Source organism: Physeter macrocephalus, chromosome 5 (genome assembly GCF_002837175.3).
Source record: "Physeter macrocephalus isolate SW-GA chromosome 5, ASM283717v5, whole genome shotgun sequence".
Taxonomy (NCBI): Eukaryota; Metazoa; Chordata; class Mammalia; order Artiodactyla; family Physeteridae; genus Physeter; species Physeter macrocephalus.
In genome coordinates this window covers 14,861,130-14,878,489 of record NC_041218.1, presented here as the reverse complement: position 1 = coordinate 14,878,489, position 17,360 = coordinate 14,861,130, and the positions used below count along the sequence as shown (strand labels likewise).

Here is a 17,360-nt window from a genome sequence, read left to right as displayed (position 1 = left end):
CATTTTTGCTTACGGCTTAAGTCACGGTTACCAACAATAAACAAGAAAACAGGATGCCAACATTCTGTTGGTAGTCACCAAACCAGATTGTGCATTTCAGTCCTCCAAAGCAGGATCTCTTCTTGTGGTACTAGTTCCCCATCATAATGGGGATTGACTGGTAGTAGTCTGCACAATGTAGATTTTGTTCTCTATTTGCTCATTTTATTACAGTTAAAGTGTCCATAAAATTTACTGGAGTATTTTTAAGAGTGTAATTGAGCACTATTAATAATTATGCTGAGGCAACAGGCAAAAACTGGGACTCTGCTTGGCTGTCTGGGAAGTAGGGTTATCCTAATTTTATATACAGTGTGCATTATGAGAAGTCAGCATTTTAGAAGAAATGTCCGTATTTGAATATGCTAACATTTTAAATGTGTGATCAATATCTAAAAACCCAGATTTCATCTTTTGAGGATCTGCTTGCAAAATAAGTTTTGTAAATATGTTTGAAAAAACTTTCAGTGTTTTTTTTCCCTCAGGATGATCGTTTAAGAGAACCTCTGCAAAAACTGAAACTGGCTGTTAGCAATGTCATGCCTGAACAGCTATTTAAATACCAGGAGGACTGCCAGGCTCGTAATCAAGCTAAGTGTGCCAAGTATGTACCTCTTCTATTTGGACTGGCTTTTGCATTTGAGAAATACTTGTAGCTGGTAGGGATTGGTCTTAAGTAGACTTCATCACCAAGTAGAAATCCACATAAACCACTGAAGTGGTATAATTGAATATATTTTCTAAATGGCAAGTCACTTCCCACTCAACTGCTTTGGTATGAAAGGCAAAAGGTCTTTTGATTTAGTGTATGGATGTGATCAAAGCTAGAGCTGACGCTGGTCAGACATTTCACGTGTTGACCTACTTGACTGGTTGAAGTTGGATACAAAAGATAAGTGTTCATGCCTTTATAGTAGAGTTTGAAGACCTTATTTACCAGAGCACTTTATAATGCACTTCAAATTCAAAGTATTATGTGGAAAGGTAGACTCCTCATTTACCCTGTCTTTTGAGTTAACATTCAATTAAGCAATTCAAGTATCTAAGGAGCATATTATAGGCAGTGTTGGGTTGAAACTTTGCTTCATAAAATGGTTTTCATTTTTAGGTTTCAAACAGATGAAGAACGAGAAAAAAATGGATCTGAGGAAGATGATGATGAGAAACCAGGGAAACGTGTCATAGGACCAAGGAAGAAATTCCACTGGGATGACACCATTAGGTAAGATTTAACCAAAACCTTCACTTTTAACCATATAGATGATGCAGAAGTAAGGTTTCTCATAAAAAGAATCAATAGTAAATGGAAAACTAGATAGAAGCAACCAAAAGTTAGTGTGTAGGAAAAATTTATTCAAGAGAAAATTAATTTGGTTCTAATATCCTTAGAGTTCTATCACTTTTATTTACATATAGTACTTTTTATAAGTTAATCTTATTATTGAGTAAGTCATACTGGTTTCAGAGGTGAAGTACTAAATATATTTGTGTAACCAGTCATCTTTCTTACCAGTATTTCTGTACTCCAAGTGGAGGGTTTAGTTGTAGGACTATCCCTTTTAATCTTTGGTGCCTGGATTAAAGGTTTCAAAGGAAATTATCTCATATTGGGAATTTGGCTATAGTACACTGAATGATATATGTTAGAAATTATTTATCTTCATGTCATCTTCTGAATTCTTCAGATAATAGTCTTTATTATTGCTGTCAGATTTGTGTGCTTTTAAAAAATCTGTTTCAAGCTTAATTTTCTACAATTTTGCAGTCAGATTTATATATAAATATATATTTTTAATCTGTTTAGAACTTTGTTATGTAACCTTGTTGAGATCAAATTGGGATGCTATGAGTTAGAGCCAAATAAAAGCCAGTCTGCTGAGGATTATCTTAAATCCTTTATGGAGACAGAGGTGAAACCATTGTGGCCTAAGGGCTGGATGCAGGCAAGGTAAGAAATATGACATCCTAGATTTTATTTTACTTTTTTATTGCTGTTATTAAAGACATACATACACACATATGGCATTCATTTTCCTAAGAACCTAGTGTGTTTAACATTCTTTACAGTCATCTCAGATGATGTCTGCTTTGAAAGCTTCACTCACTTAAAAGACAAAACAATTAGTCACATGGACATAGAGATACACATAAAGGTGATTTTTTTTTTTTTTTTTTTTTTTTACCAACCACTTTTTCTTTTTTGCACGTGAATTTCCTAATAAGAGAAAAGGGGAGGGGGGGAGAAGGTTTTGAACTTTGGAAGGGGAACTTTATATGGGTATCATGAAGATAAGTAACTGAGTACAAGATTTAGAGTGTAGAAAAAGAGGCACAGCCTTAGTGCTATTGAAAATAGTCAATGTAGAGTGGTATCTCTAAAACTAAGTGTAGCCCAGTTTAAAGAGTTAAGTAAAGAATGTTAAAATTAATAGACTTGGCTGTCTCAACCTGTCATCCTAAAGTATTCATCTTAAATCAACAGAAATCTGTTAAAAGATTTAAATAAAGAGGTAATATAACATTTCCCATTAAATAGGTTATTGAATTTACTGTACCATTATAAGTCTTTACTTGATAAAAAAAAGCAGGTAGTAGCCTATTGAATATTAAATGATGAAAATGACAAAGTGATTATCATGTTATTATCTGCTGTGGAAAAATAATTGTGTCCTTTTAATTTTTCCAGAATGCTTTTTAAGGAAAGTCGGAGTGTACATAATCATCTTACTTCTGCTCCGTGAGTAAATGCAGACTCCAGATTTCTTCATTTATATTTATCCACATTATGATATTTAGTAAACAAAAATATCATTTATTAAATGCTAGGTAAAATAGAACTTAAACGTACATTTATACAGTCTGTCTTACCACTTCTTTTTTGTTTTTAAAAATCGTTTAAACTGTTGACTCTGTAGATCTCAGGACACATTTATCTATTAAAGAACTTCTCAGGCTAGTCTCTAAAAACTTGAATCCATAATGTAACATATTGGCCTGAGATCTGGTAGTGAGAAACCATGTAAACACGAAGGCTCTGGTGGTTTCCTTTGTTCCTGGACCATCTGCCCTCCAGTTGTTTTGTATACTTTTTCTTTCCCTCTTAATGACCCTCTACAAAGGTAATCTGTTAGCCTCATGCTTTCCAAGACAGTTCTGTGTATATCCTACCTAGCCTTGCCTTGCAATGTTTTATTCCACAAAATTAACATACTCTTCACGTCCTTCCCTCTGTCCAAAACTGAATCTTTCATTAGTGATGTATTGATAATTACTCAAGAAGGGTCTCTAGTGAAAAGGCAAGTTTTTTCTGTGGTTACATTTTTGGGTGAATACTGGTTAATTTGACAAGGATTTTATTTTTACCTACAACTTAAGGCTACTTCTCTATTGCCTAGAAGTGTAGTATTAAGGGTTAATAAAATATAAAATTAGCAAGTCACTGAGAATTTACTGAGCACTCTAGTTCAGTATTCCACTAAGAGATCTGGTTAACATCTTGGTAATGTTACAAAATTCCCCCTCTCCTTGTATACAGTTATAGTAGGTGGAATTTTTTACAGCTTTTAGGAAGGACACTTTGTTAGTATACCATCAGAGATGTATTGAGTTGGTGTGGTTTTCAAATCTTGCTAGTTTTGTTGTTTTGGGTATAAATTTGGAGTAGTTTGGTTTCATACATTATAGGTTTACTTTGTTGCAGGTGGTTTAGATATCCCAGGGTGGGGGGTATGTATATTTTTTATGCCTTTATATGTATTTGTGTCAATAATATTTCAGGCCTTTAATTTCCCTATAGTTCTAAAATCATGTTACAATTCAAGTATAAATAATTCATTCCTTTAATTCTAAAGCAAGTGTTTACATAGATCCTTTACCGCAGTTTTTATTTTTTTCTTTTTTAGTAGGCTCATTATTATGGCTAACTTTGTGTTTCGTTTTGTATCAGAAAGTAGGAATCTGTGTGATAATATGGGCCTGAAAGTCATGAATATTACTGTTGCCTTAACGAAGTTGTAGATTGGCAGTAAAATTTTAATCAAGATACTTGTTAATTTAATTGATGGCATTTTAACTTAGAGAAGTCGAAATATTCAGACATGTGAGGTATTTTAGCTTTTCAACCCTTTTTTAATCTTCAAACATTTTCCACACTGGTTCCCAAAGGTTCCAAGGATCCATGGTATTTTTTATTGCCTTTTTTCTGTCATTTTGAAATTTTTTATCTAAATTATTGTTAAAAATAATTTTCTTTAAAAACTTGAGGATTTTTTGTTTTGTTTTTTTAAACAGTATCTCATTTACAATCTCTTAGCATGGTTTAATTTGAGCTTAAAGTTCCTTGAAGCTCTTATTCTATAAATAATTACAAATTCTTACCAATTCTTTGAAATAAGTCTCCTTAGGCAGCTTTGTTAGCCTGTTTTGAGTTATTTTAATTTTTTTGTTTTTGAGTATTTACATTTAATTTTTAAAAAAACTTTATCATCTACATTTCACATTTTACTAATGGTTTGACCTTTATTCTAGTTAATTGAAATTGGGGAACATGTTGCTGTATATTCATATATAAACTGAGCACTTATATAACTTTATATATAGTTCCTTCAGAGAACTTCCCAAATAGAAGAAATTATTTACCCATATAATTACAAGATTATGTGTTACAATTTCCTAATGAGTGACTTAACTGCTCCTGAAATGGCCTCCTTTTTAAACTTTTCTCTTAGGGCGAAGAAAAAGGTGATTCCTGCACCTAAAGCCAAAGTGAAGGTAAGTATTGAACCAAATCTTTAATTAGTGATAATTGGTGACTGTTGAAATACATCCTTATGATGAAAAGGTTATATGGTATTTCACATATATTTTAGGTACCATACTCTTAAGATGGGTGTTTTCAAACATTGTAAAAATCCTAGAACCATTGTATTTGGGAGAAGAGATGACTTTGTGGCAGTGGGAAATTTATATACATTAGTTAAATTGTAAGGCTTATTACTACTTAGAAATGTTGAATAAAATATGACAAATATCTCTCAGAAGCATCGCTGAGATTGCAAATATAAATATATAAGAGAAATTCCTAAGGCTCAAAACAAAGAAGAAGCTGCCAGTGTTAATCTGTCACTGAAACTTTAGTTGCCCTTAGGTGCATTTGCTGATTTCCATCACCTTCTCAGAGCACAGCAGATAAGATTTTCTTAGACTTAAATAGGTTGGGAATTGGAATGAAACTCTCCATAAACCTGGGACTCTCAAAGGATAACATTTTTAGTAAAAGAAAGAACTGGAAAAGAAATCCATTCACCAGCGGAAAGGCTAAGAAATTTGTGTATCTTGTCCTCGGTTCTAGATTAGGGGAAAAAAGTCCTCCCTGAAATTTTTCTCTGGATTAGGAGGTTAATTTACACAACCTGCATGATCTGGAAAAACCTCAAGCTAAGAAAATAATTTAAAGTTGTTAGATTAGTATTAACCCAGGGCACTGGCAAATCACATTCACTCTTTAATAATGTACCTTCATCCCAGGCCTCAGAGGCTTATCACATATATACTGTGTCAAACATGAGTTTACAATCTGAAAATACAGAATACGTGAGGAAATAAGTTACTGTGAGTGAGTCAGCAGAAACAGCCAACAGAATTAGATCCCTAAGAAGGGCAAGTGATGGATTTATTAGATTTAGAACATAAAGTAACTTAAGTTTTTTAATATTTAAAAAAGTAGAAGGGGGGACAAAAAATATCCTATCAAAGTAGACAAAGCAGAGTTGAACCAAGTAAAACCTCTAGAAGTGAAAACGATAATCACTTGAAATTAAAATTGTAATGAAAGCCCACAACTTGTAGGTTTTAGACTTTTCCCATAGCCTTCATCTCTTTGAATAGAGTTTCTTTGCTTGTGAGGTTAGGGCCAGAAGGTCAATATTTGCTACTCCATGGTCTTCTTAATTTATCATATTAGAGGCTCTTTGAATACAAATTAAATAGTCTTCTTTTTCTTAGTTAACCTGCTTTGTCTTCTAATCCAAATAATATGGAGCCAGTATTTCATTAAATCTGTTGAGTTCATGCTTTGTTTTGACGTTTGACTTTATTTTTAAACTCCTAATACCCACCATAAAGGATTGGTTAAATTTTGATACATCTATTTAAACATGATTAATTTACCAGAATTCTAATAATGGGTGTGCTGGGATGGTGCAGGGGAATTATCTGTTTTGTTCCTTTCTTTGTGATTAAATTACCCTTTCCTTTTCCCCAAATGGAAAAACTGTATTGCGGATATGGTTTTTTCCTGCCCTGCTGACCCTTAAATACCTATTTCAGTTATAAAGGTAATATAAGGAAATGCTTGCAGTAGAAAATGCAAACAATACAGAAAAGTAAGAAGGAGGAAAGTAAAAGTATCCAGAAATTTCTGCTCACACAGAATAAAAAGCTCCTAACTTTCTGGTACACATCTGCCCTCCCTTCCTCTGGCTCTCTGTCCCTGCCTCCCCTCCTTCTTTCCTCCCACCCGTTCATCCACCCGTCTAACCATCTGTCCATCTGCCCATCCAGTCATTCATTTATCCAGATTGAATTAACATTTTATATAAATGGAATAACCTGCTTTTTCAGCTCAGATATATGTCCTGAGCAATTTACCAATATAAATCTACACAGTGCTCTCTTGGCTGGATTTACTGTTATTTTTGTAAAGAAAAAAATATTAAAGAAAAATTAATAAAGAAAGTTACTTAAAATGGCAATTGTATACTGGTAACACTCCCAATATTATTTTGATACGCTCCCCCACTCTCAGTTTCTGTACTTTTTTTTTTTTTTTTTTTTTGTGGTACGCGGGCCTCTCACTGTTGTGGCCTCTCCCGTTGCGGAGCACAGGCTCCGGATGCACAGGCTCAGCAGCCATGGCTCACGGGCCCAGCTGCTCCTCCTGGACCGGGGCACGAACCCGTGTCCCCTGCATCGGCAGGCGGACTCTCAACCACTGCGCCACCAGGGAAGCCCTGTACTTTTTATAGTAATGCAGTTTTCACTAATCATGCAATTGGATGGCATGTCAGTGCAGTCATGTCTCATCTGCATTACCTGTTCATCTTAGCAGACAATTTTGACCTTAATGTAGTTACGCTACAGACTTCTAAAAGGTATTGAGGTTTTCAATCACGGCTTTTTAGAATAGAAGTTTAGAGAAATTGCTAAGAAAGAGTGTAGTGGCATTCTTAACAGAAATAAGAATTAATTATTCTTATTTACTGTAATACCTTAGAAAGTAGGTGGTAAAGACCCTTTCTCTCCATGCTTTCCCCACTGTAGTTAGAGTAAGTGCTGTCATGGCATAAATTAATGTATAATATAAGGGTTTGGGTTTATTTGGATTTGTCTGTTTTTAAGAAACTAATTGAAGAAACTTTGAAAACATTTTTATGTAGTTTTATTTCTTCTTAATCTTAAATATAAAAGGAGTCATGTACTTTATATTTTTCTTAAGAGAAAGATACTTTTTAAATTCTTTTGCTCTTTGAGTATTTTAAACTGTGCCCTAATTCTTGTATCTCTTCCTTGAATTTTAAGAAAGTTAATTTTTTTTGATAAAACAGAAAATACTCTCTCTTAGGTATTCCAAGTCTTAATTCCTAATACTCTTGCTTTCTTAGCATAGTGCCTTGCTCATAGTGAATATATGTGGAATAAGTTACAAATGACTTCTACCATAATGAATAGAAAAGGTAATTTAAGTGTGCTTGAAGTGAATCTTCTGCCAGTTTGATGTACCAGTTTCCCTATGTACTGCCTATGGGTAGCTGTAGGACAGGCATACAAAGAGGCCAAAATGCAAGGAAGCAGAGAGTGAGGGCCAGTATCGTAGCAAACCATACTATACGAGATGGGTAGAATCTTTTTTTTATATAATTAATTTGTTTTTATTATTTATTTTTTAAATTTTTGGCTGTGTTGGGTCTTTATTGCTGTGCGCAGGCTTTCTCTAGTTGCGGCAAGTGGGGGCTACTTTTTGTTGCAGCGTGCGGGCTTATTGCGGTGGCTTCTCTTGTTGCGGAGCACGGGCTGTAGGCTTACGGGCTTCAGTAGCTGTGGCACATGGGCTCAGTAGTTGTGGCTCGTGGGCTCTAGAGCGCAGGCTCAGGAGTTGTGGCTCACGGACTTAGTTGCTCCCTGGCATGTGGGATCCTTCCAGACCAGGGCTCAAACGCATGTCCCCTGCATTGGCAGGCGGATTCCTAACCACCGTGCCACCAGGGAAGTCCCTGGGTAGAATCTTAAATAAAGGCAGAGGGGCTTCCCTGGCAGTCCAGCGGTTAAGACTCTGCACTTCCACTGCAGGGGGCTCGGGATCAGTCCCTGGTCGAGGAACTAAGATCCTGCATGCTGCACGGTGCGTCCAAAAAATTAAAAAAATACCAATAAAAAAGATAAAGGCAGAAGTTCTCCTAGGTATAAGGAGGATAAAAAGAGAATAGTCTCTGAACAAATGGATTCAGAATAGTATCTGAAGATCTGATAGAGGTGGGTGAGGGGAGAGGATGTTTCATTAGTAATAGACCTAGTATATGAATGTTCCTTTGGCTTGGTTTTAAGCCTTCTTAGAATGGCTTACTAAGATGTGGCAGCTCTGTGCAATACATCAGATACTTTGGCTTTTGAGGACAGTTCATTTAGGAGCTCTACCCTCTGGAAAATTATTTTGGTTGTTACAGTCTCTAAATAAGATTTCTAGTAGAATTTTAATTAATGAGAATTCCTCTGTCCTTTAAAATCTAATACTTAGTAATTTTTGATTAATCGTTTTTGTTTTTTCCAACATAATGCTGTTTGTGCTAGGAGTGTAGTCCAAAAAAGGACCAGAAAACTCCTGCATCCTTGGTGGCTTCAGTTGGTGGCCCTTCAACGAGCTCTAGCACATCTGCTGTGGCCTCCACCAGTTCTAGCTCTACACCAGCCCAGGAGACGATCTGCCTTGATGACTCACTAGATGAAGAACTTTCTTTTCATCCACCTGCACTGGATCTTGTTTCTGAAGCTTTAGCTGTTATCAACAACGGGAACAAGGGCCCTCCAGCTGGCTCACGGATAAGTATGCCAACTGCAAAACCTCGTCCAGGACTGAGAGAGGAAAAATTAGCAAGTATCATGAGTAAACTGCCACTGGCTACTCCCAAAAAACTAGATTCTACTCAGACCGCACATTCATCAAGTCTTATTGCTGGCCACACAGGGCCAGTACCAAAGAAACCCCAGGATTTAGCTCATACTGGCATCTCTTCAGGCCTTATTGCTGGTTCTTCAATTCAGAACCCTAAAGTTTCCTTAGAACCTTTGCCAGCCAGGCTACTTCAACAAGGACTACAGAGGTCAAGCCAGATTCATGCTTCTTCCTCTTCACAGACCCATGTCTCCTCTTCTTCCCAAGCCCAAGTTGCTGCCTCCTCTCACGCTCTGGGAACATCAGAGGCCCAAGATGCTTCTTCGTTAACACAAGTAACAAAGGTGCACCAGCATTCAGCTGTCCAACAGAACTATGTGTCTCCATTACAAGCAACTATTAGTAAATCACAGACCAATCCAGTGGTGAAATTAAGTAATAATCCCCAACTTTCCTGTTCATCCCCACTTATTAAGTCTTCAGATAAGCCACTTATGTACCGCCTTCCCTTATCTACTCCCCAACCTGGAAATGGTTCTCAAGGGTCCCACTCCCTGGTTTCTAGGACAGTACCTAGCACCACTACCTCCAGTAACTATTTAGCCAAGGCGATGGTGTCACAAATCTCCACGCAAGGTTTCAAATCTCCCTTCTCAATGGCTGCATCCCCAAAACTTGCCGCATCTCCGAAACCTGCCACGTCTCCTAAACCCTTGCCCTCACCTAAGCCTTCTGCCTCACCCAAGCCCTCTCAGTCAGCTAAGCCTTCAGTATCAACTAAACTTATTTCTAAATCCAACCCAACTCCCAAACCTACTGTATCCCCAAGTTCTTCCAGTCCAAATGCACTAGTGGCCCAGAGTAGCCACTCTAGCAGTAACAACCCAGTCCATAAACAGCCCAGTGGAATAAACATCAGCAGACAGTCTCCCACCTTGAATTTATTGCCCTCTAATCGCACTTCAGGCCTTCCATCTACAAAAAATCTTCAGGCCCCTCCAAAGCTAACAAACTCATCATCCACTGGAACTGTCGGCAAGAATAGCTTGAGTGGAATTGCAATGAATGTACCGGCCAGCAGAGGTAGCAACCTTAACTCAAGCGGAGCTAATAGGACTAGTCTATCTGGGGGAACAGGAAGTGGAACACAGGGTGCTACTAAACCGTTGTCTACTCCACATAGACCATCCTCTGCCTCAGGGTCGTCAGTGGTAACAGCCAGTGTGCAGGTATGTATGTTAGATTCCTTCACGTGATACAGTGTAAGATGGTGTAATTTCTCTTGTGAGTCAGTTTAATGACTTGATTATAATATCATCAGTTGTTTATGATGACTTATAACTTATGGATGTTGACATCACAGTGATGGAGACACCTGGGAATGAAATTTTTGTTGGGATGTGGATTTTTTTTTATTACATGCTTACTTTCAAAATTTTTAGAAAACACAACTAGAATGCATATTTAAAACTGTACCTTATCAAAGTCCAGAACAAAATAGTCACTTATGATTTTAACATATCTTCCCATGTCTCTTCTTTTCCCCATCCTAGTCCCCTTTCTCCTGCCAACTTTCATAATTTTTTATTTAATAAAATTTATACATTCATATTATTTTTTCTCTAACCATTTGTCTTTTCAAATAAAATTTTTATTTTGCACAAATTTTACAGTTATTCATATATAATTCTCTGTCAAGTTAGTGTCAGTAATCCATTTATACCGCACTTTCCCCATTTGTGAGTTTTTAATTTAAATTTATCTCTCATTTAGCAGGAGTACCTAATTCAAGGAATCTTTTCAAGAAGGCTAATGTGAAAGCTGTTTTACTTTAGCTCTTGCATACCTGAGAATTTCTGTGCTGCCACACTTGAGTTGATAAAGACTGCTTGGATCACTAACTGTCTCACTCCAAGTTTTGTAAATACTGCTCCACTGATCCTTACTTACTAATTAAGGTTATAAAAAAGTATGAGGCAATTCTGACTTTTTGTTCCCTTATAAGTAATGTGTTTTCTCTGCCTAAATGCTAATCATATTTTCTCTTGTTTCTTGAAAATCAAGTGTTCCCAGATAATGGCTAGGTTTATCTAGTTTTCATTAATTGTGTACCTAGAAAAATGGTAACATCTTTCCATCTAAGACCTGCCCATTTTTTCAGCTCGAGAATATTTTATTCTTTTATGGGTCTGATTATGTTTTCTGATGCATTCGCCTAGGTTTTTTGAGAACTCTTTATCACTCACATATTCCATCTCTCTGCCTTTCATATCATCTTCTCTGTTATTGTTTTCATCTATCTGCCACTTCTTTGTATTCTGAGGCTTTCTCAAATTTGTCCTTCACTTTACTGATTTGGTTTCTTTAACTTTTTTTTCCCCTTCCCCTGAAACATAATCCATGTTCACAGTAGGTAAAATTCAGAAAAAAAAGAAAATAAAAGCCACCCATCATCCCACCAGTGTTGATATTTTCCTGATAACTTTTTTAGACTCTTCAAGAAAGTGGATTTTACATAATATTCTGTTTCATAAGAAGCTTTAAAAAAATATAACATTTTATGATTTTATTTCTTAGATTCTCAGTTATTCTTTGAAAATATGACTTATTGATTTCTGAAATTCTGTTGTCTAAGAAAGTGCTCTAACTTTGTACTGCCTCTTATTTATGTGGAATAGGAGCATCTAATGAAATACGTTTCCCCTTGGTGTTTGTAGAGGTTCTCTGCTATTCAGTACAAGCTAAGTGTTGGTATTCAATACACACTTAAAACCCAAATCATCACTCTGCCTTTACTAAAGTAGGCTTAGGAAGGAATGAATTCTAGAATTCTAATAGAGAACAAAATTCAATTAACTGATACTTCATTAACTGAAATCTAGGATAAATAGATGTTTTATCTATATGATTTTGCTTTTATCAGAAATAAGAAAAAAAAACCGATTAGGGATTGTATGTTAAAATTTAAGTTATAACTAAGGTCTAGGAGTTAGTCCACATTCCGGTTTTATTATCTTTATTAAAATGTTGACTGTTTTTGAAATCAACCTTTAATTTGATCACAGGAATATGTGAGAGGGTTATAACTGAAATGGCAGTTCCATGCCCCACATCCTCCTTCCTAGTGTCAACTACTTTTAACTCTCTTTGCTTTTTCTCTTGTGTTTTTAAAAAATAAGAATGAATGGAAGACTATTAATTTTGGTATTATCTTTCAGTTTCTCATTGTGATAAATAAGGCTTTTAGCTCACTTATACCTTTCCCATTTTCTTCAAAGACTAAAATTACAACTTTTGGTTAAATCTGTGACTATGTAAAATATTGTCTCTGTTGAGCTAGTGTCATTAACTGTGGTTTCAATTATAAATTTTGGACTTTTTTCCTGTAGTTAAAAATTGCTTTTTTTCCACTTGCTTTGTTTCCTTTGAATTTAAAGTTAAATCTCCCTCTATCTTTTGTCATCTCCAGAATCTATCAGTTCTTTTTTTTTTTTCTTTTTTTTTTTCCTGGAAACCTTCCTATATTTGATCATTTATCCCTGAAGAACAACTTGGTTTGTTGTTTACCAGTTGGTTTGTTGGCAAGGAAACTACATGGCAAGATTTGTGTTTCTAAAATATAACTACTTCCTCCCTGGTTTTCTTCCTCTCCGAAATGGCTTTATGATTTGGAGGCCTTAGTGTTCCTGCCTTCATATCGGATCCTTTTTGTCTTTCTTATTGGTTTGACTGAGGAAAAGATCAGTAATTGAATAGGTTATTTCTAACTTTTGGTCAACCTAACGTTCTTTTTTTTAACATAGCATCTCACTGAAGTCTTATCAGCTACCTTGTGGCCTCTAGATCCTATCCTTCTAGCTGGCCAACACTAAAAACAGATTTCCTATCTATGCCTCTAAACTATTCCACTCCTTTCTGAAAGACATCTTTAGCTGTTTGCAGATGTGAAAATGACAGGTCCTGAGGTTAGCAAAAGTTAAAGTCTTTCTGGGTTCACATTATTATCTCTACCTGCTTTTTATTGACTTTCCACTCAAGGCTTTCCTGTTCTTTCTTGCCCTTCACCTTATTGATTTTCTGTGAATCCTGTCTTTGCCACTTTATAATTCCCAAAATAATTCACTAAGCAAATGTTTACTAAGTGTTTAATGTGTGCCAGACACTCTTCTAGGTGCTGGGGAAATGGGGTGAATCAAGATCCCTCCTCTCATGGGGCGTATATTCTAGGCAGGAAGATAAGCAAAACACAAGTATTTAAAAATACTTTAAGCGCTATAAAAATAAAATAAAACAGAGTAATATGATAAAGTGTGATTGCTACTAACATGGACAAGGGAGATGGAGAAGACCTCTTTGACGAGGCAGCATTAGAGCTGAGAGTTGAATGAGCAGGAGCCAGCCATTTGGAGAGAAGAGCGAACAGCCCAGGCAAGAGGGGGATGGTAGATGTGAAGACACTGAGATAGGAAAGAGCCTGATGACGTGCAGGCCTGCGTGGCTAGACAGTAGGGAAGGATGGGGAGGTGAGGAGATCAAAGGTCAACTCCAGACCGTGTGATGGAGGACCTTGTGGGCTACAATAAGGGCTTGGGCTTTTACTTCTGTTCAGTGGGAAGCTGTTGGAGGGGAGCGGTATGGTCTGATTTCTATTTCAAAAGATCCCTCTGGGTGTTGTAGAGAATGGGGGGCAGATGTACTCACCAAAATGAAACATGTTGTTAAAAGAAAAATGTAATGCCCACCACAGGAAGAGCAAGGTGCCCGTTCATATTTTCCCCTAGGAATGAAGTGTGGAGGTCATGGAAAATATTTTTGATCATGGGGCATTATCCCGAACTATTTGCCTACTTCATGTTGACAGCTTCTCCTGTGTGCTTCCAAATGATATCAACAGTGGGATATCCCACTTTTGAAAGGTCTCCACCTTCTATGAGAGAAAAACTTATAAATGCCCATATAACATTTAGATAATCTGGTGTTTCACTTTAGCTTTATAAACAAAAGTGGTTATGGAAGGTTTTTTAAAGTACAGAATGTTAGATAGTTATGGCATGGTGCCATTTTTTATTGCTAATACACGTTACTTAATTGTGGAAGTTGCCGTAATTTGCATTTTCTGTCAGTTTTAATGCTTCCATTAGCCTCCTCCAGAAAAGCATAGAAGAGTTCTCCTTATTAGCAGTGTTTCATGTTCCTCACTAGGGGGGCTCCACTTGGGGCACATGGCCTTGGAGTGTGTTCCCCATATTATCCTGAGACTAAAATAGAATTACGATCAAAAAGAAGAAAGAACCCTTGTTAATTCTTAAGTTGATGCTGGATCCTTTTTTTGCTTCAGAAGCATTGTTGTTTCTAACTTAGTAATTCTTTCCTAAATCACCCATTTTGTATATCATGGTGGGCACAGTAGAGGGGAAAGACTGGCAAGTAAGAAAAATAGTCAAGTCCAAGTGTAAAGTGGTAAAGATTTGTACTTAAGTGTGGGAGGAAGTTGCGATTAAAAAAAAAAAAGGTACGTTGACTGCGAGCTCATCTTGTTCTTCATTTCATGATGCTTAAAAACTAAGGTTTCAAGCCAGAGTCGTGGGAAGGAATGAAACTGCTGATCCTAGCATTTAGCATACGCGAGAAGGAAGTGATTGTAGCAGATGATGAGTTCAATTCTGGACATGCCAAGTTGGCGAGTGTTAGATATCCAAGTGGAATTCTTCACTAAACCATTAGCTAAACAGGATCGAAACTGAGATGAGAGGTCAGAACTATAGGTATAAATCTGAGAGATAAATAAAGGAGATAAGGGAAGGCTATTGGAGAACTAGTGGAAAAACCAGAATAGAAAGCTTTTGGAGGATGTTCTTCATTTTTTTTGTTCAGCAGTGGTGTGGACCATTAAGTACAGAAATATATGATGTAATGTGGCATTTTTGCTTGGGAAAATCACCTACCTTGTTCTCATACATTAAGAAATAAAATGATTAGCCCTTAATTAATAATATTTACTGGTAGAAATAATCAACATACAAAGTAAAACTGACCATAGCTGATGCTTATTATTGATTAACAAATATTCAGAGAATTCCGTTTTCTTGACCAAATTTAGAACTGTAAAGTGTTTTACTGCAGAAATTTTGAGTTGATAAAATAAGGCTACAGAATTGTAGAAACTATAGTAGATAATGTCTGATACTGAGAAATTTTGATTATAATCTTTGTTGATAAGTACACATAAAAAAAGTCAAAATGGGAAAAAATTATTTAATTGCTTTATAGAAAAGTGTTCAAAGAATTAAATTAGCTTAATAGAGTATATTTAAGTAATTTGTCAATGAAAGCTCATCAGCGCTAGCTTATTTCTAAACATAAACATGGCATCAAAGCCCAGGTCGGGGAGTGTCAAAACACTCTCTAATTTACCTTTTGCCTTAGGAGTCTTAAGTTCAAAAAAGTAGTGGAATTGGAAACCTCTTTCAGGGGTTAAGGAGAGGCTAGGTAATGTGGAAAAAGGAGGCTGTCATTCAGCAAGTTTGGTAATAAAAGGAAGATACATAAGTCAGGTTTTTGCTAGGGGTTGGGGAAGAGCCAGGAATTACAGCGTGGCTGTAAAACAATGTAAGAGGACTCTGTATTTGCGAAGGCAGAGGAAATATGGAAAAGGTGCAGTGCTTGACATTTGTCACAGAAAGTTCTGCATGGGTGGGATTCATGGCATAGGTCAGGTGTTCAGCTTCTGAGGAAGAGGCAGGTAAGGCTAATGATGAGGAGGACACAGGATGGCTGTTATGATGAAAGTACAGGGTATCAAGTTGGGGGATCTGAGAGAGTAATAATCTAGAACAGCAGCTGCAGGGATTGTGTCGGAAAAGACTATAAGACAGACAGTAAAATTACAGAGCATTTTCAGAGACCAAATTGAAATTATATGGAATTAATTACCAGTGTCAGATCTAGGGGCTAAGAGCAAAAATGGAAATCTAAGGTTAGAAATGAGTTGATTAAGAGAGTGAATGGGTGTTAATATAGGCATTGCAGTAACAGTTAAGAAATCTAAACTGGTGATGAAGAGCTGAGTAGAAGTATTTCCAAAGCAAATATTGGTCACTCTTTGAAATGTAATTTATGCTTCAGTCTTCATTTCTGTCTCCCAAAGTTTCTGTTAGAACAGATGTAAGACATAGTCTCGTGTCCATGAGGATATGAAGTAAAATAAATCAATTCAGGTTAAAGACTTGATTTCTTATGTATTTTGACCCCTGGTTTCTGCAGTCCACAGCAGGAGCATCATTATTGGCTAATGCCTCACCTCTGACTCTCATGACATCACCTTTGTCTGTAACAAATCAAAATGTGACTCCTTTTGGGATGCTGGGTGGCCTTGTTCCAGTGACCATGCCCTTCCAGTTTCCCTTGGAGCTACTTGGCTTTGGAACGGACACAGCTGGAGTGACAGCCACCTCGGGATCTACCTCAGCCGCTTTCCACCATAGCCTAACTCAGAGTAAGTGCGGCTCTTTTATTTACTTGGCTACCTAGTTTGATAGAACAGGAAACTTCACAAATTTATACTAATTGAGAGTCGTCCAGTTGGAGTTAGTGAAAATTATAGAATTTTTAAAAAAAGAAATGCAGTTTATTTCATCTATATATATAAAATAAGTCAAATTACTGGACTCTGAAATTTTTTTCTAGTTTCTAAGTGAAATATCTATTCCACATTTCTATCTTAATGAAATTTATAAGAGGGAGTCAGATTTGCTGGGTTATTTGCATACACATTTATATTTATACATGTAAATATTTTTTTATGTGCTCTAGTTTAAGAGTCAAGGTCTGTGCTTGCATTAGATAAACTATTTTCCTTTTTTATCTAAGAGGGCTCAAATCTTAGTTTTAAGAAGATTACTGACAAGTCTGTTTTCCTCTCAGATTTACTAAAGGGTTTACAGCCAGGAGCTCAGCATGCAGCAACACTTTCCCACTCACCTCTGCCTACACATTTACAGCAAACATTTAATGGTAAGAAAGCCACCTGTTTCTTCCTCTCTTTATTATTTATACAAATTTACAAATATATCTTTTAAGTCTTTTCTGAAAACCATGTGAGGGAATGACAATGATTGGAAAAACTAATTTTCATGTGACTGAATCCTTATTGGCA

The 17,360-nt window shown here is 36.3% G+C and overlaps 1 protein-coding gene across 9 annotated transcripts in view; it reads left to right on the top strand.

Moving 5' to 3' along the window:
- Positions 1-17,360, top strand: part of UBN2 (ubinuclein 2) — a 90,204-nt gene that overhangs the window by 46,825 nt on the left and 26,019 nt on the right. For 6 of the 9 annotated variants that reach the window (XR_003679706.2, XR_003679705.2, XR_003679704.2 and 3 more), the window contains 8 exons: positions 525-643; positions 1,148-1,261; positions 1,844-1,987; positions 2,726-2,776; positions 4,767-4,809; positions 8,884-10,434; positions 16,469-16,700; positions 17,129-17,218. Coding sequence is in view for 6 of the 9 variants with exons in the window: in XM_024129145.3 (XP_023984913.1) it covers positions 525-643; positions 1,148-1,261; positions 1,844-1,987; positions 2,726-2,776; positions 4,767-4,809; positions 8,884-10,434; positions 16,469-16,700; positions 17,129-17,218 (2,344 nt within the window). In the remaining 3 variants the exon portion in view is untranslated. The remainder of the gene's footprint in view (positions 1-524; positions 644-1,147; positions 1,262-1,843; positions 1,988-2,725; positions 2,777-4,766; positions 4,810-8,883; positions 10,435-16,468; positions 16,701-17,128; positions 17,219-17,360) is intronic. The other 3 variants (XM_028489677.2, XM_028489678.2, XM_055084801.1) reach the window with 3 other exon arrangements.